This window comes from Zerene cesonia, unplaced genomic scaffold, assembly GCF_012273895.1.
Source record: "Zerene cesonia ecotype Mississippi unplaced genomic scaffold, Zerene_cesonia_1.1 Zces_u003, whole genome shotgun sequence".
Classification (NCBI taxonomy): domain Eukaryota; kingdom Metazoa; phylum Arthropoda; class Insecta; order Lepidoptera; family Pieridae; genus Zerene; species Zerene cesonia.
Genome location: NW_024045133.1, coordinates 2,167,222 through 2,194,020, shown reverse-complemented (window position 1 = coordinate 2,194,020; position 26,799 = coordinate 2,167,222). Strand labels below are relative to the sequence as shown.

The following is a 26,799-nucleotide window of genomic DNA, read 5'->3' as shown; positions in this document are numbered from 1 at the left end:
AAAAGTTTTAAATTTTTAAATGTATAATACTCGCGTAATATCAAACACAAGAAAATACTATATAATTACTTACTAGCTGTGACCCGTGGTTGAAACCGCGTAAGTCCGTATCCCGTAGGAATATCGGTATAAAAAGTGCCTATGTGTTATTTCAGTTGTCCAGCTATCTACGAAGCAAAATAGTATTATTATTCACCAATAGATGTCAGGAAAAAAAAAACACGAATAAAACACGAATATGACATTTTCTAAAAAAAAATCCTAGCTAGATCGATTTATCGGCCCCGAAACCCTATTAAATTTTAAAATATATTAAATTTCATGAAAATCGTTGGAGCCGATTCCGAGATTCCAATTATATATATATATATACAAGAATTGCTCGTTTAAAGCATCATATCCAATCCACAATGAAATCAAAATCAATGACAAACATTTTAAAACGGAAACAGCTATGTATAATGTACCTACCAAACCAATTCACCGGCCACTGCAGTAAAAATAAATACAAGTACATACTTCGAGCAAGACATATCAGAAATAGACGTTACGATCCAACCTATCTGTTTCCGAAAATCATTTCTTAGGTATTCTAAAAAGTCTAGCGAAGCGTATCGCCCGTTCTTACATGAAAAAGCGTTCTAGTATGTTTCAATGGTTTTACTAGATTACTAGCTGCGAACCCATATGCTATAGCTAGCTGTATAGCTCATGTCGTGTTCTGATGTATAAGCTATATTATTGTAAAGTTTCATTGAAAACTCTTCAGTAGTTTTTATGTGAAAAAGCAACAAACGTCAATAAAAAAAAATATGTATAAATCATTTATTGAACAAATTATATATGACACAAAACCTGAATCCCATGTTTCCTGATACACTACATAAAAGTTCAATTTAATACATAACATAATAAAATTGCTGCTACATACATATGAAATTTAAATTCTATAATTTAATATAAATTATATATAATATTTAACAATTAACAATTAAAATAAATTACATTTTATCAATAATTTATTCATCCTACTAATATTATAAATGCGAAAGTTTGTAAGGATGTGTGTGTGTTCGTTGCTCTTTCACGCAAAAATTACTCAACCGATTGCAATGAAATTTGGTACGTAGACAGCTGGACAACTGGAAAAACATATAAGCAACTTTTATCCCGACATTCCTACGGGGTACGGACTTACGCGGGTGAAACCGCGGGGCACAACTAGTATGTTCATATAATTAAACTACATACTTAAAATCTGAGTTTTGAAGTAGTGTTGATTGTATGTGTATGTGTGTGTTTTTGTGAATGTATTAAAGTACAAAAAGAAACTCAATGTATAATAATTCTTAATAATTTCATTTAGTATTTTCTTGTGTTTGATTTTACGCGAGTGTTATATTGGAAATTAAAGACTTTTTAACGGATTTTAAACGGGATTTATTCATTATATTATAAACCCGACGTTTCGAACACTTTACAGCGAGCGTGGTCACTGTGGAGTCACGCGGTCGAGAAGACTGTCTCTCCGTGACCACAGTCATTAGTTTCTAAATGTGAAAGTTTGTTTGTTTGGACGTTTGTCCGTCCATCACGCTGAAAGTACTGAACGGATTTTTATTAAATTTGGTATACAGATAGGGTATGAGCTGACTTGGGTGATACTTTTTATTCCGATAAGTGCTCGTTTGGAATCAAACAGGAATCCGGGTGGAGCCAGGACGAGCGCCTAGTTGTATCATAAAAAAAAAATTCAGACAACCAACAGACAACTGTTTTACTCTTGTCTGAAACACTAGTAGCGTGTTTCAGTTAAAATTAGAAGGTCGTTTGCTTTTTTGTATTATTCATGTTTTTCTTATACAATATCAACATGTATTTATTAAAAAAAATAATTTACCAACACAAACCTACACACAACTAACACAAGCTACCTTTAGAAATTAAAAACTTTTTGACGGATTTTAAACGCGATTTATTCATTATATTATAAACCCGACGTTTCGAACACTTTACAGCGAGCGTGGTTAAAAAGTTTTTAATTTCTAAATGTATAATACTCTCGTAAAATCAAACACAAGAAAATACAAGCCAATACCTTCCCCATTGTAACAGGCCCAAATCATACTAAAGTTGCAGTTTAACTTTCAAATAAAAAAAGGTGTGTTTGCGATTCACACACGATAGAAGTGAAACTTCAATAAATCGACAAAAGAATGACATGAATATATATAAAATATAAAATAGTACGTATATTTCTGTCTCATTCTTTGCCGGTTTCATTCTACACATTTTTGTATTTCTGTCTCATACCTGTCGTTTTTCCGTTGCATCAGGTTTGAAATTTCAACGATTCTAAAGAAGTTTCACTTCAAAAAGTACGTTGTACATCATATTACAACATTGACCTTGATATTGTCATAAAACAGTAATGTACGACAAAAACATTATACGGACATTTTATAAATAACTCCGTTTGTCATTTTAGCTACAAACAAAATTCACCATAGATTATACACTTATATACTGACATTTACGATGCGTCATGACAACGGTCCCACAGACAGTGTTCCCAACTTAGGGGTTTTCCCCCCAAATTTAGGGAGTAAATTAGTGGATAGGGATTTTATTAGGGGTTTTATATGTTTAGGGGTATTTTTAGGGTTTTTCTGAATATATGATATTCTGAATATAACAGAACTATCCAATGCAATAATCAATTAAATTTATTTTTTCACCTAGTGATTGACTTAGGACTGGGTGACATCTAGTGTAATAATATTTTCTTACTCTGCAATATCTACCTACTCTGTGGGTAAATGAAATTAAAAGGTAAAAGGTAAAAGAATATTACTTATTATATTATTTTGATTGAATATTATTTTTTAGGGAGATTTTCAAATAATTGACGCAGTTTTAGGGGGTTTTGACTTAGAGTTGGGGGTAAATATTTCTGAGAGTTGGTAACACTGCCCACAGATTATGCAGTTTCGCTTTGTATTCGAGAGAGGACGGACGTCACGTAAGTTCAATAAATTTGTTTAGGTTATTCGTATTTATTTTGCGTGTGAAACATAAAGTTATGGATGTATTCTTTCGTGTCGTTTTATCAGGTAATCTTTGTTGTTATTTTAATTATTACGCTGGGAAATCGCATGTTTTGGTGTGAATTTAATAATTATTCATTAATTCAACGTGTTTAATTGTTTTTAAACTTTGTTATTTCTGTTTACGGACAGTGTAGCTTTCTATTTATGAAATAATAATTAGCATAACATAGAAATAGAAATACTTTTATTTGTCACCACTTAAATAATATAATTTATATTAATAATATAGTTTTAACAGTTGTTTGTTTATCGAAAACGAATTAATTAAAACACATACTGGTCATAGTTATTATGCAGATACTCAATAATTAATCGACTTCAAAAAAAGAGGAGGTTAAGTCGTCCGTTCTTTTTTGTGTTTGTTTCCTCATAAATTTTTACAAGGTGAACCGATTTTATTGCATCTTTTTTTTTAAAGTGCCTGCCGTGTGTTCCTATTTAAATTTGATCTGATTCTGACAATAGGAAGGCGATTTAATTTTTTGTTAAAAATAATTATCATACTAGCGTTCTGCCCCGGCTTCGGCCGCGATACAATATAGCCTATATCACCCAGTGATGTTACAGCTTTCTAATAGTTAAAGAATTTTTGAAATCGGTCCAGTGGTTTTTGCGTAAAAACGTTACAAACATACAAAAGTTTCCTCTGTATAATATTAGTGTAGATTTTAAACTTTACACAACATTTGTATAATTTTCCTTTTCATTTGTTGGCTTGTTTTTCCTTGCATTTACCTATATCAACCTAGCTTTTGCCCGCGGCTTCGCATGCGTTAAATACCGAGTAGTTTAATAAAGGTTCTTATACACATAAACCTTCCTCTTGAATCACTCTATTTATAAAAAAAAACCTCATCAAAATCCGTTGCGTAGTTATAAAGATTTAAGCATACCATAGGGACAGAAAAAGCGACTTTGTTTTATACTATGTAGTGATAGTGATAGTGATACATAAAAAAGGTACAGCTTAGAGGCTATATATAGGTCATAGCAGTATAAGATAAAAAAGTCCCAAAATCTAGGCTTTTGTATCGCCCAATGTTAAACTGGTTCTCTATATAATAACAAACTACAATATACTTTAACGCTATAAAAATACAAGCGAATTTTCAGCGTCCTCTACTACGAAGGTTGTCTTGGTTGTTTAACGATCTCATAAAGGGAAATGTAAAAATATCTTTGTTTCGTCCGTCTGTTTGTATGGTCGTTTTGAATAAGTATTCAACAGTCAAATGAAAACAAAATAGAAACGGTTTTGTTTATCGTCTTGATAACATGATATATTAGTCGCGCCCCGCGGTTTCACCCGCGTAAGTCCGTATCCCGTAGGAATATCGGGATAAAAGTTGCCTATATATTATTCCACTTGTCCAGCTGTCTACGTACCAAATTTCATTGCAATCGGTTCAGTAGTTTTCGCGTGAAAGAGCAACAAACACACACACATCTTTAGAAACTTTCGTATTTATATTATTAGTAGGATAGTAATATTTATAGTAGAATAGATAGATTTAAATATTGCCCATGACACTCAAAGATATCGTGCCTGTCCATTAATTATTAATCCAATGAACATTACAATGTGATTTCTTTGTATTTATTTCATAAAAAAACTGTGTGTTCTGTGAACTCTTCCCAGGGGTGGCCCCATAGAGATCGGGGTGGGATGACAACATAGATCGATTGCGACCTTCACAAGGCTCGAGGGACCAACCCTCGCTATCAGTTTAATTAAGCTAGACGCCCAATACTATACAATAATTGGTATATAGTATTGGGCAACTATCAATAATCCTAACCTATTCTATTTTACTAATATTATAAATGCGAAAGTTTGTAAGGATGTGTGTGTTTGTTGCTCTTTCACGCCAAAAACTACTGAACCGATTGCAATGATATTTGGTACGTAGACAGCTGGACAACTGGAATAACATATAGACAATTTTCATCCCGATATTCCTACGGGATACGGACTTACGCGGGTGAAACCGCGGGGCGCAGCTAGCATTTTAAATGCAAAAGTTTGTAAAGATGTGTGTGAGTTTGTTGCTCTTTCACGCAAAAGCTACTGAACCGATTGCAATGAAATTTGGTACGTAGACAGCTGGACAACTGGAATAACATATAGGCAACTTTTCATCCCGATATTCCTACGGGATACGGACTTACGCGGGCGAAACCGCGGGGCTAGTAGGTAATAAACATGCATCTAATTTTATGTTCAGATAGTTAAAAACAGATTTATTGCGCGTTTAAATAGTATCAGGCAGTGATCTTGAACAGTCAAGTGGATGTAATCTTAGTTGGATGGTATTGAATTACATGCGAATTATATTTGAAGTCGTTCTCGTACTAAGTACTAGCGTTTGCCCGCGGTTTCGCGCGCGTTAAATTCGGAGTAGTTTAATTAATGTTATTATACATACCTTCGTATTGAATCACTCTATCTATTAAAACCCCATCAAAATCCATTGTGAAGTTTTAAAGATCTAAGCGTACATACATAGGTACAGACGCGGGAAGCGACTTCGCTTTATACTATGGAGTGACTAGCTGCGCCGCGCGGTTTCACCCACGAATGAATATGCATATGTATAGCAAGTATTTATATAGCTCAAGTCTATTTCTGATGTATAAGCTATATTATTGTAAAGTTTTGTTAAAATCCATTCAGTCGTTTTTAGATGAAAGAGTAACAAACGTACATACTTACAAACTTTCGTGTTTATACTTGTAATATTACTAGATTTGCTGTTTGAGGTTAAAAATCAGTAACATCACAATATCGCCTTTTTTAAATGACCTCTAAAAGCTAGATTATTTTTATTAGGTAATAATTATTAAGCTCATATTACCGCATAGATTTATGATGCTTAAATCGACCCGTTTCCTTTTCCTCACCCTTCCCAGTCCTCCTTTGCAGTCATCAATACTTACCTTACTTCTTTCCGCCTAAAAGCAGCGCATCCGCAGAGGCACTACCTCTGCTCTGTTCACGGGCGGTGGTGATCGCTTACCATCAGGCGAACTACCACCTCAGTTGCTAAATAAAAATAATTTTTAAATTTACCTAAAATAAATAAACATTCAATCAAAATGTATTCCGTATTATGTAAACATAGCAATGATGCAAACAGACACGTTTATTGAGTTTATTCTAGTCTTCAAAGGAATCCGTTGTGTGTTAGTGTTTCTAGTTGATTTAGGTTGCCTATTAATGTGCTAAGTTTTGCGTTTTCGCTTCCTAGCTTTATTAAGACGCTTTTATCAGCTTCACCTGTACCTTTTGACTCGATTTTGACCCACAACAGACAGAATTAATTCAAACTTCGTAGGATCTTTTAAATATTATTATGAGATTATCTTATTATACTGAGTAGTGTTGCCAGGATTCAATAATTTCCTTACATATACTCTTTATAAGAGCGAGTGAGACAATTTAGGTGATTTTATCATTAAAGCATATTTTTTAGTCTCTTTAACTATATTTATTTTATCCAATCAAAACTTCCTACTATCCTACTAATATTATAAATGCGAAAGTTTTTAAGGATGTGTGTGTTTGTTGCTCTTTCACGTAAAAACTACTGAACCGATTTCAATGAAATTTGGTACGTAGATAGCTGGGCAACTCGAATAGCATATAGGCAAGGTTTTTATCCCGATATTCCTACGGGATATGGGCATACGCGGGTGAAGCCGCGGGGCGCAGCTAGTATGTTATGAAGAAGAACATGTGTTTTTGTATGAATATTTGTAATGCTTTCACACAAAAACTGCTAGACCGATTTTGAAAATTAGAAAGAAACACATTCACTGAATGACACGGGTCAATATAATAAACGCGATTTTTTTTTAGTCCATCGAAGTATGTTTGGTACTCTTTCACGCCAAAACCGTTGCACTGATTTTAATGATACTTGGCAGTTATATAGCTTTATATCAGAATAATATATTATCTACGGAAATACTAGCTTTTGACCGCGGGTTTGTCCTTGAAAACGCGCGTTATGGCTAACAATAAAACCGATGACTAGCCTAGTGTGTTGCTAGATAGCGCCTAGATACAGTCATGCTTGATTTATTATGAAGGACAGGTTACGGTTAAAGTAACGAATCGGTTGTTTGGTGTTTTATCTAGAATCGGTATTTATTTAGGTTAATGAATAAATTTGTTTAAATGTTATATCCTACAACCTACTTCCTATCCTACTATCCTACTAATAATATTATAAATGCGTAAGTTTGTAAGGCTGAGTGTGTGTGTTTGTTGCTCTTTCACGCAATAACTACTGAACCGATTGCAATGAAATTTGGTACGTAGATAGCTGGATAACTGGAATAACATATAGGCACCTTTTATCCCGATATTGCCACGGGCTACGGACTTACGCGGGTGAAACCGCGGAGCACAGCTAGTCTTCCATATATTCATTAATGCTATAGTAGGCTCTCTGAACTAATACATTTTTATTATAGTTTTTGAATTTAGCACTACTAAACGATTTAATACTATGAGGAATTCTATTGTGGAAGCGTCTACCTTGTCCCATAAATGAAATTATTACTTTACTAAACTTTAATTGTATTTTGATTGTATTGTAAAAATAAACATATATTATTAAATTATTATTATTACTAAGCCGGAAAACAGGCATTTCAATTTTATTTCTGTTCCTCGTGTCATAACTATGTCTATCACCTACTACTATAGTAGTATAATTCTATGTTAGTAGGAATATTATATAGCAGTTAGAAATTAAAAACCTTTTAACGGATTTTTAACGCGATTTATTCATTATGGAGGCTGACCCCCGTTTTCTCCCCGTGACCACGCTCGCTGTAAAGTGTTCGAAACGTCGGGTTAATAATATAATAAATAAATCCCGTTTAAAATCCGTTAAAAAGTTTTTAATTTCCAAATGTATAATACTCGCGTGAAATTCAAACACAAGAAAATACTATATATAGAAATTGTCATTCATTCAGTTTACATAGTTTTGCAGCAACAAAATAACCTCAAACCTATGAAATGACTGCTTATCATTGTTTGCGAATCACTATCAGTATTAACACACTCGTTCAAGTACTATAATTAACACACATAAACACTGGCTTTCCGCCCGCGAGTTGTTTTTTTTTTTCTTATTATGATGTATGTGTGGTTTCTCACACAGAAAAATGTATATAATTACTAGCTGCGCCCCGCGGTTTCGTCCGCGTAAGTCCGTATCACGTAGGAATATCGGGATAAAAAGTTGCCTATATGTTATTCCAGTTGTCCAGCTGTCTACTTACGAAATTTCATTGCAATCGGTTCAGTAGTTTTTGCGTGAAAGAGCAACAAACACACACATCCTTACAAACTTTCGCATTTATAATATTAGTAGAATGTCTAATTACATATAAATATATTAAAATTCAAACGTTTCACTGACATAGTGATCTATCAACGCACAGCCCAAACCACTGGACGAATCGGGCTGAAATTTGGCATGCAGATAGATGTTATGACGTAGGCATCCGCTAAGCAAGGATTTATACAAATTCTACCCCCACGGGCGTAAAAAGGGGATAAAATTTTGTACCTAATAATTTATTGTGTCCACGCGTACGAAACTGCGGGTAAAAGTTAGTAATTAAATAAAAACAATTAGTCAATTACGCAATGTTCTAATAGATACCCGGAGGCCCATATCCTTTTCCTTACCCTTCCCAGTCCTTTCCTTTATTCCTATCGCCAATCCTTTCGTAATCCCTTCCCAAATAGTCGGCAATCCATTTATAGAGGCGTAAGGTCTGCAATAGACCTTATGCCTCCCCAAATGTTCACGGGCGGTGGTAGCGCTAACAATCAGGCGTCCCACCAGCTCCATTGCCGACATAAAAAAAAATACATATTTGTATGCACATTTTTACATTAAGATACTTTATTTATATTTAATTTTTAATTTTATAGCATTGAAATGCTTTTATAAATGAGAAATTTTTTAAGAGAATAGAAAAGATTCGCCTTGCCTAACCGTTATTGCTACGGTTGCAACGGTTAGGCAAGAAACGCGGGTTCGAATCCCGCTCCATGATCGAATTTTTTCTATTCTTTCAAAAAATTTCCTACTTTATTTACATTTCATGAACCACCATACACTTTTATTAGCATGTTCACTCGCACAGGATTCCCTTTCATTCGAGACTCTTAGATTATCTTTTTTTTTTAGTTAAATTCATTGGTTCTTAGGATTTACATATATTTAAATGTGAATTTTTATTTTTATATTTGTTGTTTGGGTAATTTCTGTGTATTTTATATTATTAATTGATATAAGGATCTTGTTTCTGTTAAATAAAGTATTTAATATGATCGGTTGTTGTGACCTGAAGGAAAAGTCTTTGAGTGATTGTTTAGTATAATCCTACTTCCTACTAATATTATAAATGCGAAAGTTTGTAAGGATGTGTGTGTGTTCGTTGCTCTTTCGCGCAAAAACTGCTGAACCGATTGCAATGAAATTTGGTACGTAGACAGCTGAACAACTGGAATAACATATAAGCAACTTATATAAAGTTGATTAATTACCTATAGGATACGGACTTACGCGGGTGAAACCGCTGGGCGCAGCTAGTAGGCTATATCATTAATATTCATTTATTCAAATGATAATATTTATTCATCTGCACTAATATTATAAAGAGGAATAATTTGTTTGTTTGTTTGTAATGGATAAAGTCAATAACTACTGGACCGATTTTAAAAATTCTTTCATCATTAGAAGGCTGCAACTTCGCTGTGTGACATAGGCTATATATGTACCACGGGCGAAGCCGGGGCGAACGGCTATTTTTTTTTTTTTTTTTTTTTATGTCATAGTCGGCAATGGAGCTGGTGGGTCGCCTGATGGTAAGCGCTACCACCGCCCATGGACATTTGGAGAGGCGTAAGGTCGAATGCAGACCTTACGCCTCTTCAAATGGATTGCCGACTGCAAAATGGAAAGGGATTAGGAAAGGATTGAAGAGAGGAGTAAAGGAAAGGACTAGGAAGGGTAAGGAAGAGGATATGGGCCTCCGGCTCCCCCACTCACCGAACGAAACACAGCAGTATGCTATTTCACGCCGGTCTTCTGTGGGGGTGTGGTACTTCCCCGGTGCGAGCTGGCCCAATTCGTGCCGAAGCGTGCTCGACTACCACATACAGCTAGTTCATTATACACGTCTTTAAATGAACGTATTATTTTCAGGATGCCTGAAGTGCACCCAGCCTTTGCTAATTCCGGGAAGGTAGCTGGTTTGGAGATTTGGAGAGTGGAGGTGAACATTTTTTATTATCCACTTCATGCCTAGAACCACATCCTATACTACTAATCCTACTAATATTATAAATTCGAAAGTTTGTAAGCACGTGTGTGTTTGTTGCTCTTTCACGCAAAAACTATTGAACCGTTTGTAATGAAATTTGGTACGGAGATAGATGGACAACTGGAATAACATATGGGCAACTTTTTATCCCGATAGTCCTACGGGATACGGGCTTACGCGGGTGAGACCGCGGGGCGCAGCTAGTATAATACTATACTAGTGCTTGTATGTAGCACAGACTGAGGCCTTGTTGTAAAGATCAAAAAACGGATTTGAATATAGTTTACTAGCTTTACGCCTGCGGCTTCGCTTGCCTAATTAAAGGAAATGACCCGTTTCTTTCCCTTCCCAGTTCATTCCTTCTTTACAGGCGTCAATCCTTTCCTTATCCCTTTTCCCTTACAAACAGGCTGCGCATTCGCAGAGGCACTACCTCTGTGAATGTTCATGGGCGGTGGTGATCGCAAACCACCAGAAGAAGGTCGAAAGGGAAGGGAAGTATATGGACTTCCGGTTCCCCCATTCACCGAAAGAAACAGTAGCATGATAGATGTCTATGTCTAGATACTATGTCACGCCGGTCTTCTGTGGGGGTGTGGTACGTCCTCGCTGCGAGCTGGCCCAATTCGTGCCGAAGCGTGCTCGACTCCCACGTACAATGTGTATGTGGTATATATACGCAGCGTATAGCACTCAGGGATCTTCAGAATTTTTCAAATACGTCCATTAGTTTCTGATATGAGCGTGTACAAACAAACAAACTCTTCAGCTTACTAGTATTGCATTTAATCATAAACATACATTAATAATGTTGATTACCTAATTAAAATTGAGTTTATAAATACAGAATAGCTATCGCAATGAGTATTTTTAATTGAAATTATATTTATGGAACAATGTTATCGATGAGTTAATAATGAGGTTCTATCAATTTATAATAATTAATTAGCTGTGACCCGCGGTTGGAACCGCGTAAGTCCGTATCCCGTAGGAATATCGGTATAAAAAGTGCCTATGTGTTATTTCAGTTGTCCAGCTATCTACGAAGCAAAATAGTATTATTATTCACCAATAGATGTCAGGAAAAAAAAAACACGAATATGACATTTTCTAAAAAAAATTCCTAGCTAGATCGATTTATCGCTCCCGAAAACCCCTATGTACTAAATTTCATGAAAATCGTTGGAGCCGATTCCGAGATCCCAATTATATATCCCTGTATCCAATTATATAATTGTATATATATATATATATATACAAGAATTGCTCGTTTAAAGGTATAAGATTAGAGTTCAATACAAGTCGTGGTTTGCGGCTTCACTCTGACATTCCTATTTAATTTATAACCAAACTAGCTTTTGCTCGCGGCTTCGCACGCGTTAAATTCGGAGTAGTTTAGTATAATAACATTATTATACATGAAAACCTTACTCTTGAATCACTATCTATTAAAACAAACCCCAAACAAAATCCGTTGCGTAGTTTTAAAGATTTAAGCATACATAGGGACATAGGGAGAAAAAAAAGCGACTTTGTGTTTTACTATTTAGTGACTAGCTGCACGACCCGGCTCCGCCCGGATAGTAATTTATCGTTATTGAAATAATACATACATTCATTTTTTTAAAAACTGGATCAAACTGGACATGGTGTGCAAATTTGATTAAAATCGGTTGAGTAGTTTACGCGGACAAGTAATGTGTGACATGTAATTTATACTAGCTGCGCCCAGCGGTTTCACCCGCGTAAGTCTGTATCCCGTAGGAATATCGGGATAAAAAGTTGCCTATATGTTATTCCAGTTTTCCAGCTATCTACGTACCAAATTTTATTACAATTGGTTCAGTAGTTTTTGCGTGAAAGAGTAACAAACACACACACATCCTTACAAACTTTCGCATTTATATTAATAATAGGATAGGATACAGTAAGATTATAATAATCTAGATTCTAGATATAGTTACACACGAGTGAGGCCGCTGATTCCAGCCTACAGAATACAGCCTACTAGAGGCTATATTTTTTAAAATCTTCACTTCAAGCATCAGCTGCGTAATGACGTAAATATTAAATTGAATACAGTGTTAGGCGAATCCATTTAGCAGATACATTCAGAAGATGCGTGTTGTATTTTTTATGTGACGCCTCACGCCTACGCGTACATACAAAAATAAACGTGAAAGATAGTTAGCATTCAGTGAATTAATATGTCGGAATCAGATGTATTCGCGGATATTTCTGGAGCAATCTCATCCGGAGTGAAGTTTATATACTGTGAAGCTGAATAAATGGGAATCGAAAAAGCGCCATTGCTAGAATGTGTAACTAAATAGCTGTTGCCCGCAGCCTCGCCCGCGCGGTGTTATTAAATTTTAGTGGTACAAACTTTCATATAATATTTTATCCCCTTGGAGGTGGAATTTATCAAAATCCTTTCTTAACGGATGCCTATATCATAACATATATCTGTATGCCAAATTTCAGCCCGATACGTTCAGTGGTTTGGGCTGTGCGTTGATAGATCACACTGTCAAATCAGTCCTACGGACAATAGCAAGTTATTCTGTAGCTTCTGAGTTATTATCGTACAAAAATTTTATCATTGCCTTCGATTTTGAAGTTCTGTTCAGTGTTTTACGCGGTAAAGTGTAGCAAACATAATCTATACTATCCTGTCTACTATCCATCCTACTAATATTATAAATGCGAAAGTTTGTAAGGATGTGTGTGTGTTTGTTTCTCTTTCACGCAAAAACTACTGAACTGATTGCAGTGACATTTGGTACGTAGGCAGCTGGACAGCTGAAATAACATATAGGCAATTTTTATTCCGACATTCTTGCGGGATACGGACTTACACGGGTGAAACCGCGGGGCACAGCTAATATTATAAATGCGAATGTTTGTAAGGATGTGTGTGTGTTTGTTACTCTTTCACGCAAAAATTACTGAACCGATTGCATTGAAATTTGGTACGTAGACAGCTGGACAGCTGGAATAACATATAGGCAATTTTTATTCCGATATTCTTACGGGATACGGACTTAAGCGGGTAAAACTGCGGGCCGCAGCTTGTTTTCATACCTTCCTATTGAATTACTCTATCTATTGGAAGAAATCGAATCAAAATCCATTGTGTTTCGTTCGGTAAGTGGGGGAGCGGGAGGCCCATATCCTTTTCCTTACCCTTCCCAGTCCTTTGCATTACTTTACTAAAAACTCCTCTCCCTAATTAAAAAGTCGACAAACCATTTGTGGAGGCGTGAGGTCTGCAATCGAGCTTGCGCCTCTCCAAATGTTCATGGGCGGTGGTAGCGCTTACAATCAGGTGACCCACCAGCTCTTTCTTCATCCTCTCTCTTTCTCACAGACAAACCTGTAGACATCGTGGCAACCGTTTCATGCATTGTTTTGTGTGTTATCTGACGATTTTTATTGTTTACATATTCAATTGTATATTATTTATATTTTTAAAAATTAAAAACTTTTTAACGGATTTTAAACGCTACGCTACGTTTTTAATTTCTAAATGTATAATACTCGCGTAATATCAAACACAAGAAAATACTATATTATTTATATTGTTTATTTGATTACTTCCAGGACTTTGAACCAGTTCCAGTCCCAAAACATCAGTATGGAAATTTCTATTCCGGCGACTCCTACATTGTGTTGAAGGTAAGCTGTCATACAGGGTAACTGTTTATCCATACTTATTTATTTTTTATTAGCAAGGACAAATATTACATTCACAATGATGCTCTGTCTTCTGAACTAGGTTATTACCTGTATCTTAGAAGACAGTGACTTCCCTTAAATTCAAATACATATAGAAATAAAATAAAAAGGTGTGTGTGCGATTCACACACGATAGAAGTGAAACTTCAGTAAATCGACAAAAGAATGAATAAAATAGTATGTATATTTCTGTCTCATTCTTTGCCGGCTTCATTCTACACATTTTTGTATTTGTATCTCTCACCTGTCGTTTTTCCGTTGCATCAGGTTTGAAATCACAACGATTCTAAAGAAGTTTCACTTCAAAAAAAAATAATAAAAATCATTTATTGAACAAATTATAAATCACATAGAACATGAAACCCGGACTCCTAATATAGCTTTCGCTGTGTTTCAGGAGTCTGTCTTCCCGATACAGTATATAATAGTTCAATTTAGACACAATAAAATGTAATTGCAGCTACATACATATGACATTTAAATTCTATAATTTAATATAAATTTATAATATTTAATAATTAACAGTTTTAATAACATAATATTTGTTATTTCAATTTAAAATTTTTTGTTTAAAAGTAACGTAAAATAAAATAATAATAATAATTAATAGACATAAAAAAAATCATTTACATTTTAGGCCGATGAAGCAGATACATAGTTTAGTTTAAATCCAACTAATCTAAATCTAACTTACGCTTTTCCCCCCAACTTCGCCCGTGGTACATATATAGCCTCGTACATATATACGTCACTCAGTGAAGTTGCAGCTTCCTAATGGTGAAAGTATTTTGAAAATCGATCCAGTGGTTTTTGAGTTCATCCATTACAAACAAACAAGTAAACAAACAAACGAAAATAAAAATTCTTCCTCCTATTATATAAGTGTAGATTTAACCGACCTCAGAAAAAAGGAGAACATTCTAAATTGGATTGCATTTTATTGTGTTTGTTAACTGTGTACTGGGCGAAATAATTTTGATAATTCTTTTTTTATTTGAAAGCTGCTGCTGCTTGTGTGGTACTATTTAAATATGGTCTACTTCTGACATTTTGAAGGCGCTTTAGTTTTTTGTTAAAAATACTTAGTTGTGACCCCCCGTGAGCACGCTCGCTGTAAAGTGTTCGAAACGTCGGGTTAATAATATAATGAATAAATCGCGTTTAAAATCCGTTAAAAAGTGTTTTTTTTTTATCGAAAATCAAAGATATACACGAATATCCAGAATAAAATCTTTTTCGTTAATTGTCCGCCATGGTGGTAATAAAAAATATATTTGAAAGAATCTAACAAGCAACCATTTCGCTCCTTCGCGCAGTTAGATAAAAATCTAGATATTGATGAATCATTGATCAAGGACGGTTGGTTGTTCTTGTATTAATTACTATAATTACATCATAATTAGACACTCTGCGAGTGATTCATCAAAATATCTCATTGTGATTACAAACACTTTTCAACCGACCACTTAAAGGAGCATGTAATATACAAGCTGTTGCCCGCAGCGTCGCCCGCGCGGTCTTGATAAATTTTCATAGTACAAACTTTCACCCCCTATTTTATCCCCGTGGGATACAAATCGATGTCTACGTCTATCTACATTTAGAAATTAAAACTTTTAAACGGATTTTAAACGCGATTTATTCATTATATTATTAACCATTGACCACCGCAATGAATTGTGTTTTGTGCATTAATTGTATTTTTTTTTTTTGATTGTTGTATTGTGTTGTTATAATTGTATTGTCTTGTTGTTTGTGGAGTCGAATAAATGTTTCTTTCTTTCTTTCTTTAAACAATTTCCTTACGTATACTCTATATAAGACCAAGTGAGACAATTTAGTTGATTCTAAAATTAGTTAGGGGTGTGTGTGTGTGTGTGTGTGTGTGTGTGTGTGTGTGTATGTGTGTGTGTGTGTGTGTGTGTGTGCGTGTGTGTGTATACATACATGCATAGGACTACTCATTGTATTAATTTTATTTACGTTTTAAAAATAATCCCTATTTATATTACAGACCACAGGCAGCTCGACCCTCACATGGGATATCCACTTCTGGCTAGGCTCCAAGACGAGCCAGGACGAGGCAGGCGCGGCGGCCATCTTGACTGTGAACCTGGATGACGAGCAGTTCCATGGGGATGCTGTGCAGCATAGAGAGTCCCAGGGTTACGAGTCGAGGCAGTTCTTGGGCTATTTCGAACCAGGTGAGTCTGGAGTCATCATCATCATCATCAGCCCATATATGTTCCCACTGCTGGGACACAGGCCTTCTATGAGGGTTCAGGCCATAATCCACCACGCTGGCCAAGTGCGGGTTGGCAGATGTCACATGTCGTCGAACTTTTAATTCTTGGACATGCCGGTTACCTCACGATGTTTTCCTTCACCGTTTAAGCAGTGGTGATGTTATCCACATGCGCAGATAAATTGAAAAATCAATTTATTTCCTGCTCGCTTGCCCGTTCTCGAACCTCGACTCATCGATTTTGAAGTCCGAGGTTCTCACCACTGAGCCACCGCTGCTTAAGTCTGGAGTGAAAGTTACTTTAATTGATTATTTTTTAGAAAATTTAACTGAACCGCCATGTAATTGTCTGAACTAGTCCATATTTAAATGGGTTTATATGGGAGGCTCAAGCGTTCAATTAAAAAAGTACCAGAAGATTCAGTTCTTCGAATAAAAAGCTACCAGCTTTTGCCCGCGGCTTCGGACTAACACCACACACTAATATTATAAAGCTGAAGAGTATGTTTGTTTGTTTGAACGCACTAATCTCAGGTGCTACTGGTCCGATTTGAAAAATTCTTTCGGTGTTAGATAGACCATTTAGGAAGGAATTTGAGGAAGGCTATAGGCTATATATGTACGATGGGCGAAGCCGGGGCGGACCGCTAGTATTATACATATAGACCTTCCTCTTGAATCAACACTATCTATTAAAAAAACTCATCAAAATCTGTTGCGTAATTTTAAACACGCAGGCAGCGGAAAGCAATTTTATTTCTAACTATGTAGTGATGAGGTAATAGACACTAAAAGTACAGCCAAATTTATAAATGCATACTTTTTTTTTTAAATCGGTTGAAAATTATTGACGTACAATACAATACAATAACAATTCGATACAGTGATTATCCGAAGCAACATCACCGCAATAGACTTTGAACATTACCGCTACGAAATAAGGTGTTAATTTGAATGAATATTGTATACATTGCAGTTCTTAGGTAACCTCTTAAAATGGAGGGTTGCGAGTTGTGTGGCTAAATCCTTGTTTTAATTAAATTACGACTCATATTTTCTTAATAAAACACAATCTCTTACTATTATATAGTAGTATCTTGACGAAGTATATTGTATGTGGTAGTCGAGTACGCTTCGGCACGAATTGGGCCAGCTCGCACCGGGGAAGTACCCACCCCCACAGAATTGCGGCGTGAAATAGCATTCTGCTGTGTTTCGTTCGGTGAGTGGGGGAGGGGGAGGCCCATATCATTTTCCTTACCCTTCCCAGTCCTTTCCTTTATTCCTATCGCCAATAATTTCCTAATCCCTTCCCAAGAAGTCGGCAATCCATTTGTAGAGGCGTAAGGTCTGCAATGGACCTTATGCGTCTCCAAATGTTCATGGGCGGTGGTAGCATCAGGCGTCCCACCAGCTCCATTGCCGACTGTAACATAAAAATAAAAAGTAAAATAGACTGTTTTAGCAGGTTTTTATTAGCTTCACATGTATTTCTGTATGTAACCGACTTCTTTAGACTCGTTTTGACCCACTTAAAACAGAGATTGAATTCAAATTTTGAACACTTATCAAGGATCGGTGACAGTATAATAATTTCATGAGTTTATCTTATTATCTGAGAATCGCCAGGATTATTAAGGTGAAGCCAATCAAAGCGTGTTAAAAAACATCTTATCTTACGTCATGGTCGGTAAAGGAGCTGGTGGGTCGCCTCATGGTAAGCGCTACCACCATAGATTATACACTCATATACTGGGCTACCACCGCCCATGAACATTTGGAGAGGCGTAAGGTCGATTGCAGACCAGACTTAAGAAAGAAAAGAGAGAAAATAAACATTTATTTGTCTCCACAAAATCACAATAAAAAAAATGCCTTACGCCTCTACAAATGGATTGCGGACTCTAAATTGGAGTGGTATTAAAAAACAAATAACGAGATGATAAAGGAAAGGACAGGATAAGATAAGGAAAAGGATATGGACCTCCGGCCACCCCACTCACCGAACGAAACACATTTTATTTATTTATAATACTTTATTGTACAAAACAGAAAGTAAAGCTTATGCAAAATAATGGCACAATGATATTTTGTCAAAAAGGCGGCCTTATTGCTAGACAGCAATCTCTGCCAGACAATCTGGATGGAAAGGAAATGCAAGAGGTTTTAGGGTTAGTGCAAAAAACTAAAAATATATCGGAATATGAGAAAAAAATATAAAAAAAATAAATAAAATAAAATACACATGTTTTACATAAATACTATATAAAAATATATACTCATACAATATAATACATATACTATACGAGATATAACAAAACATTTTATCATAACTACAAATTATTTCAGCCATAAGATACTTGGAGGGTGGACATGCGTCGGGTTTCAACCACGTGACAGTCAACGCTGGTGCTGAGAAGAGGCTATTCCAGATTAAAGGAAAGAGGAACGTGCGAGTGAGACAGGTATAATATATTGTGCTCTTTCATACAACTTGTGATTAGTAGTCATTGTCTTAGAGACTGCATATATAACCTACTAATATTATAAATGCGAAAGTTTGTAAGGATGTGTGTGTGTGTGTTTGTTGCTCTTTCACGCTAAAACTAGTGAACCGGTTGCAATAAAATTTGCTACGTTGATAGCTGGACAACTGGAATAACATATAGGCAACTTTTTATCCCGATATTCCTACAGGATACGCACTTACGCGGGTGAAACCGCAGGGCGCAGCTAGTATTTTCTTAAATTCTACCTCAAGGGGATAAAATGGGATGGAAGTTTGTATCATGTAAATTTTCATAGTTGCACGCGGACCAAGCTGCGGGCAAACAGCAGCTTAATATAATAATAATTTATATACACACACACACACACACACCCACACACCCACACACATATATATGTATATATATACTTGTAAACTATACTAATATTATAAAACTGAAGAGTTTGTTTGTTTGGACGCACTCATCTCAGAAACTACTGGTGCGATTTGAAAAATTCTTCCAGAGTTAAATTGGCCATTTATTGAGGAAGGCTATAAGCTATATATGTACCACGGGCGAAGCCGGGGCACACCCCTAATATAAAATATATTCCAGGTGGAAGCATCAGTGGCCTCAATGAACAAGGGTGACTGCTTCATACTGGACGTGGACCACGATATTCTGCTGTACGTTGGTGAAAAGGCGAAGAGTGTGGAGCGGCTCAAGGCGATATCAGTGGCCAACCAGATAAGGGACCAGGATCATAGCGGGAGGGGAAATATTGAGATTATTGGTGAGTCCTATCCTATTTTCAGTGGGATAGTGTTCTAACCTATACTAATCTACGCTAATCTTATAAGATTGTTTAAAGGTATACCTTTAAACGAGCAATTCTTGTATCTTATATATAAAATTCTCGTGTCACAATGTTAGTCTCTATACTCCTCCGAAACGGCTTGACCGATTCCTCTGAAATTTGGTAAGCATATTGGGTAGATCTGAGAATCGGCTAACATCTATTTTTCACACCCCTAAATGATAAGAGTAAGGCAGAACAGCGTTTGCCGGGTGCAGCTAGTATATATATAATTGGAATCTCGGAATCGGCTCCAACGATTTTCATGAAATTTAGTATATAAAGGGTTTCGGGGGCGATAAATCGATCTAGCTAGGATTTTTTTTTAGAAAATGTCATATTCGTGTTTTATTCGTGTTTTTTTTCCTGGCATCTATTGGTGAATAATAATACTATTTTGCTTCGTAGATAGCTGGACAACTGAAATAACACATAGGCACTTTTTATACCGATATTCCTACGGGATACGGACTTACGCGGTTTCAACCGCGGGTCACAGCTAGTATTATAAAAAAGTAGTGGTGTTTGGGTGGATATTGTAGGACTTCTCACTTTAATAAAAACGAAGGAAGATATCACAGTAATCACACCATCACATTAATATTATGAATGTGATACTTTGTTTGTTTGCATGTTTGTCCGTTAAACACGCTGAAAGTACTGAACGGATTTTGGTGAATCTTGGTATACAGACAACGTATGAGCTGACTTGGGAGATAGGATACTTTATATCTCGTTTACATCCCCTTGGAAGAAAACAGGAATCATGATATCCGGGCGGAGCCGGGACGAGAAGAGTCCTACTAGTAATCCTACTAATTCTACTAATATTATAAATGCGAAAGTTTGTAAGGATGTGCGTGTGTTTGTTGGTCTTTCACGCAAAAACTACTGAACCGATTGCAATGAAATGAAGCTGGACAACTGGAATAACATATAGGCAATTTTTTATCCCGATATTCCTACGGGATACGGACTTATGCGTGTGAAACCTCGGGGCGCAGCTAGTAAGGCATAAAGATGGTTTAAAGGTCATACTCACCGTCGGTGCTGGCATCTATGAAGCGTTTCAGAGTAACGCGTCGGTATCAGCGTGTGAGGCACCGACGGGTGGCATGCTGCTTTATTATTGTGCTGTTTAGTTTTCATTATTGTATTGTTTTATCTTAAGTTTAGAATTTTTTTTTAATTGTAATTCTGTGCAGTCAAATAAATGTTTCTTTCTTTCTTTCTTTGCTGTCAGAATGACCCAAAAACCATTTTCATATTATTTCGACACACGTTTCCTTCGAATTTTTACCATACCGAACCAATGTTTAAAATTCATTTAATAGTTTTAAATTAATGTGTTTTATAACATCAGTCAGACATTTATAACCGACTTAAAAAATTTAGGCCCAATTCGATTTTTTTTTGTTTGTCACCTTATAACTTTTAACTGGATGAACTGATTTTGATGATTCTTGCATTAAGCGATAATGAGCTCGTAAAATTTATTTTCAGATCCGTATTCGAATGAGGGCGATCTGAATAGATTCTTCGAGAAACTCGGGTCTGGTGATCAAGATTCTGTCTCTGATGCTGAAGATGGTGGTGACGATGAGGTATATTGATGATTGAACCAATCACACGATAAAAAAACATCTTAAAAATGTTTCATACCTTTTTAAAATCCTACATAGTCTGAAAAAAACTTAAAAAAGGACATTAAAACAAATATATTAACCTTTTTTTTTAACCTTTCTTAATAAAATAACGACTTTAAGCTACAAATAATATATCAAGGCATTTATATATCGATTCAAACATAAAAATAATTACATGTAACTATCACTCGGAATACAAATATTACAATAAATTGTGGATTTTTAATGTTTTTTTTATCTTAATTTATATAAATTACGTGTCACGTTGTTGTGTCCGCGATGGACTCCTAAACTGCTTAACCGATTGTAAACCGAATTTCACACCATGTCCAACTTAAAAGATGGGATAGTTTATATAATTACAAACACGATGAATGATACTGTGCCCTGCCTGACCGAGAAATTTCTAGTGCGACCCCACCGGGAATCGAACCCAGGACCCCTCGGTTCTTTGCTCACGCGCTAACCACTGTACCAAGGAGTCGACAAACAAACAAGCAGAGACCTAAAGCATATTAAATATATATTTTTCAGGACTTCGAGCGCGGTGAAGCAAAGGAGGTGGTGTTGAATGAAATTTCCGATGGCTCTGGAAAAATGGAGACCAAGAAGCTATCAGGTCCATATAATAAAGAACAACTCGATACAAAGGTATTTAATTACGCGAGACTTATATTGCTCTCAGAGCTTTATTTATTGTTAAAATCTTTATATTAGTCAGTTATTTGGCCAATACAAATACATAGTAGTCATAGTCACATAGTAGTAGTAGTCATAGTCGGCAATGGAGCTGGTGGGACGTCTGATGGTAAGCGCTACCACCGCCCGTGGACATTTGGAGAGGCGTAAGGTCGAATGCAGACCTTAGGACTCTTCAAATGGCTTGCCGACTGCTAAATGGAAAGGGATTAAGAAAGGATTGAAGAGAGGAATAAAGGAATGGACTGGAAAGGGTAAGGAAGAGGATATGGGCCTCCCTAATGTGTAATAAATACATAATGATATCCTCTTACTCCTCCTACAAATATTGTAAATGCGAAAGTTTGTAGGTATGTGTGTATGTTTGTTACTCTTTCACGCAAAAACTACTGAACCGATTATAATGAAATTTGTTACTTTGATAGCTAGACAACTGAAATAACAAATAGGCATTTATTGCCGATATTCCTACGGTACACGGACTTACTCGGGTGAAACTGCACAAACATCCTTACAAACTTTCGCATTTATGATATTAGTAGGATAAAAAGAGTATTTTATTTTAAAAGTGAAACTACAGAGTTTCTTGTCTTCTCTTCTCTGTAGAAACCGCTTTCCGAACCGGTGGTAAATGTTATAACTGTGTAAAATGACGATTGAAAAGTGCTTCCATAAGAAATCTAATTGAATAAATAAATGTTTGAGTTTGAGTTTAAAAAGAGTAGTAAGAGTTAAAAAGAGCAGTTTGAGTTTTAAAAGAGTTTAGTATAAAATTAAGGAGGCCCATATCCTTTTACCCTTCCCACTCCTTTACTTTATTCCTCTCGTCAATCCTTTCTTAAACCCTTCCCAATTTAAGGTCTGCAATCCTTACGCCTCTCCAAATGTCCACGGGCGGTGGTAGCGCTTACCATCAGGCGACCCGCCAGCTCCATTGCCGACTATGACATAAAAAGCCTTATACATACACACATAAAATATAAATTCATTTCATGTATTATAGTACCGTTCAATTAATTCCAGGAATGCTATATCTTAGACACCGGTAGCAGCATCTACGTTTGGATCGGGAAGCAATCTAATGGGAGAGTAAGTTTTAAATCTCACCTTCATTCTATGATATTCTTTTGATTTATATTAAGAAATACATATATTTTCTTCAAGACTACGCGAGATTTCCGGGATATCCCGGTCCTGGAAGTCCTGGATGGAAAGCTAGATAATTTAAATAAAACAGTCATTTTTTAGAACATTACTCTAATTTTTCGTTATTTTTTTGTATCTTATTTAAGTTTCTGTCCTTTTACTATATGTTTAATTACTTAAGAATGGTAAAAGTTATATTTTCTGAATATATAAAAGATCAATGCATCAAGTTACATATGTACCCTAATGTTATAATGAAGAAACTTTTGTATTATAATATGTTTGTAACGTTTTCACGCAAAACCACTGGACCGATTTCAAAAATTCTTTTACCTTTAGAAAACTGCAATTTCATTGACTTATATAGACATATGAATCTCGGGCGAAGCCGGGGCCAACAGCTAGTATCTAATAGATAAGCAAAACGCTGCGTCTAATCTATTGCTGGCAAAAACTCTAGAGTATTAGGAAGAGATTGTCAGATACCCAAAGAGGATCAGTGGATAAGACCTCAGACAAGCATTCTGAAAAAAACTCATTTCTGCCTTATTTCAGGAGAAGGCTGAGTCTATGAAAAAAGCACAGCAGTACTTAGAGGCTAACAATTATCCATCGTGGGTGAGTAATTAGTTATTTGAACGCTTAATACATCCGCTGGTTCGGCCATGTAGAAAGAATGGGTGAAGTTCGTGCTGTAAAACGAGCGTATCTGAGGCAACCATCTGGGACTAGTCATCTGGGACAACCATCTAGGACTATGTATCTAGGACGTCCAAGATACAGATGGAAAGGCGAAGTGAGGAAAGACCTGCACTCTCTCCAGACTGAAAACTGGCAAGAGATGGCGCAGGATAGGATCAAATGGAGGCTCTTATTGTCGGAGGCCAAGACTCACTTTGGGTCACTGCGCTGCTCTAGTAAAACTCTTCCTTCCTACTATTTAATATTATAAATGCGAAAGTTTGTAAGTGTGTGTGTGTTTGTTACTCTTTCACGGAAGAACTACTGAACCGATTGCAATGAAATATGGTCCGTAGATAGCTAGACAACTGGAATAACATATAAGCAACTTTTTATACTGATGTCCCTACGGGATACGGACTTACGCGGGTGAACCCGCGGGGAGCAGGTAGTGAACCATACACAAAGTGTTTATGGTGGTGACCACTTAACGTCAGGTGGCCCACCTACGCCTTATTCCTCTTTCATACAAAAAAAACACATGTTGTTTGTTTGTTGTATCGATATAACATCTTTTGAATATCTGAAAATCGTACAAAAAAGTTTAAGCGGTCGGAGAACGTAAAAACAGCTGGGTTGATTTTGATAATATTTCACATGGTAATAGATCATATTAGGTACAACTTATATGCTACATTTTACTATCAAAAAATAATTTGGGGATATGGATATGGATGGCCCTATGCATGGATGTATTTTTATTATTTTTTTATATTTTATTTCACATAAAGCTTAGCTTCAATAATGCTACTAAGTCTTTTATGATTGATTCAACTAAATTCTCTTAAGAGTATACACAAGGAAATTTACTACCGAAACTACTGACTAATCAGGATAATAAGATAAATTCATGAAATTATTGTGTTGTCACCGAACGTTGACAACAAAATTCAAATTATGCTAAGTAACTACTAAGATGGCCTTATCGCTATTCAGCAATGTCTGCCAGTCAGCAGTGGAATAGGTTATTTAATCTCTACATAGTATAAAACAAAGTCGCTTTCTCTGTCCCTATGTCCCTATGTATGCTTATATCTTTAAAACTACGCATCGGATTTTGATGGGTTTTTTTAATAGACTTAGTGATACCAGAGGAAAGTTTATATGTATAATATCATCTATTAAACTACTCTGAATATAACGCGTGCGAAGCGGTGGGGAAAAAGCTAGCTATGCATATATTATACTAGCTGCACCCGGCAAACGCTGTTCTGCCTTACTCTGATCATTTAGAGGTATGAAAAGTTAGCCGATTCTCAAACATACCCGATATGCACACAAAATTTCATAAGAATCGGTCAAGCCGTTTCGGAGGAGTATGGCAAGGCCCGTTTCCTTTTCCTCACCCGTCCTAGTCCATTCTTTCTTTCCAGTCGTTAATCCTTTCCTTTTCCCTTACCCCATAAAAGCGGGCAGCGCATTCACAGAGGTACTACCTTTGCGACTGTTTATGGGCGGTGGTGATCGCTTACCATCAGGCGAACCACCAGCTCAGCTGCCCGCTTTTTTATGTCATCATAAAAAAAAATAAAAAATGGCAACGAAAACTGTGACACGAGAAATTTATATATTAGATATTGATAAAATTATTTGACATTTTTCAGGTGCACATTTCAAAAGTGGTGGAAGGCATCGAACCCACTGCATTTAAACAACATTTCCAAGACTGGAACTAAAAACTTAAGTTATTACTTGTTTTTTTTTATGTTATACTTAATTTTTCGACAAGTTACATGTATCTCTTATATGTATAATTTATTTTGTATAATTTTAATGTGAGATTTTCATTTTTAATGTTGTATTGTAATTTTGAATTATATTTAAATATTATGTTATTACCACCCAACTTCACAAAAAGGAGATTATCAATTCGACTGTATTTTTCGCTTTGTTATCTCTAAGCTTCCGACTGGGTGAATCGGTTTCGATGTTTCTTATTTTATTTGAAAACTGGTGCCTCATGTCTGGTCCAATTTTCGTCCAGTTCTGACAATTTGAAGGTGCTTTAGAGTTTCGTATAAAATATTTTATTCTCTTTTAATGTTAGTGGTGCAGAGGATAAATCCTGTTTCAAAGAATAAGTATAATTTTATATTGATTTGTTTTAAAGGCATCACTGTGACAATTTATTTAAAAAACGTTCTAAATATGCCTTACTAGCGGTCCGCCCCGGTTTCGCCCGTGGTACATACATAGCCTATAGCCTTCCTCAATAAATGGGCTATCTAACACTGAAAGAATTTTTCAAATCGGATCATTAGTTCCTGAGATTAGTGCCTTCAAACAAACTCTTCAGCTTTATAATATTAGTATAGATTAATGCACTTCTAATATGCGAGTATATTCATGCACAAACTGTTATGTAATCGTGTCGCTGCACTTTTATTGATGTAATGTTAGTTTTATCACAAAAGCACAAGTATTATGTATAATTTAATAAATAAGAAAGAAATAAGTCTTTTAATTATCTTACCTATTGAGTATACAATTATTATTTTCAACCAGATTTACAGAAGTCTAACAATTTTTTTTTTGTCATAGCGGGCAACTGAGCTGGTGGTTCGCCTGATGGTTAACGATCACCACCGCCCATGAACATTCGCAGAGGCTCAGACCTCTGAGAATACGCTGCCCGCTTTTAACGGATAAGGGATAAGAAAATGATTGATGACTGGAAAGAAGGAATGGACTGAAAAGGGCTAGGAGAAGGAAATAGGCCTTCGGCTCCCCCACTCACCGTAGGGTCAGAGGAAGAGGTCAAAAAAACAAATAA

General features: G+C 35.9%; 1 protein-coding gene across 1 annotated transcript; it reads left to right on the top strand.

Moving 5' to 3' along the window:
* The first annotated feature begins 2,982 nt into the window (after nucleotides 1-2,982).
* LOC119838566 (gelsolin-like) lies at nucleotides 2,983-26,158 on the top strand. The gene is made up of 11 exons (XM_038364551.1): nucleotides 2,983-3,022; nucleotides 10,349-10,418; nucleotides 14,070-14,144; nucleotides 16,219-16,408; nucleotides 18,799-18,914; nucleotides 19,554-19,731; nucleotides 21,298-21,398; nucleotides 21,975-22,091; nucleotides 23,163-23,228; nucleotides 23,841-23,903; nucleotides 25,631-26,158. The coding sequence occupies exons 2-11, from the start codon at nucleotides 10,350-10,352 to the stop codon at nucleotides 25,700-25,702; spliced, it is 1,047 nt and encodes a 348-aa protein (XP_038220479.1). The 5' UTR covers nucleotides 2,983-3,022; nucleotide 10,349; the 3' UTR covers nucleotides 25,703-26,158.
* Nucleotides 26,159-26,799: the final 641 nt, after the last annotated feature.

Excerpts from the sequence above, each read along its gene's own strand:
- LOC119838566 (XM_038364551.1), top strand. The coding sequence starts at position 10,350 with ATGCCTGAAGTGCACCCAGCCTTTGCTAATTCCGGGAAGGTAGCTGGT. Across the intron at positions 10,419-14,069 it reads TGGAGATTTGGAGAGTGGAG|GACTTTGAACCAGTTCCAGT; the intron begins GTGAACATTTTT and ends GATTACTTCCAG. Across the intron at positions 18,915-19,553 it reads GGAACGTGCGAGTGAGACAG|GTGGAAGCATCAGTGGCCTC; the intron begins GTATAATATATT and ends AATATATTCCAG.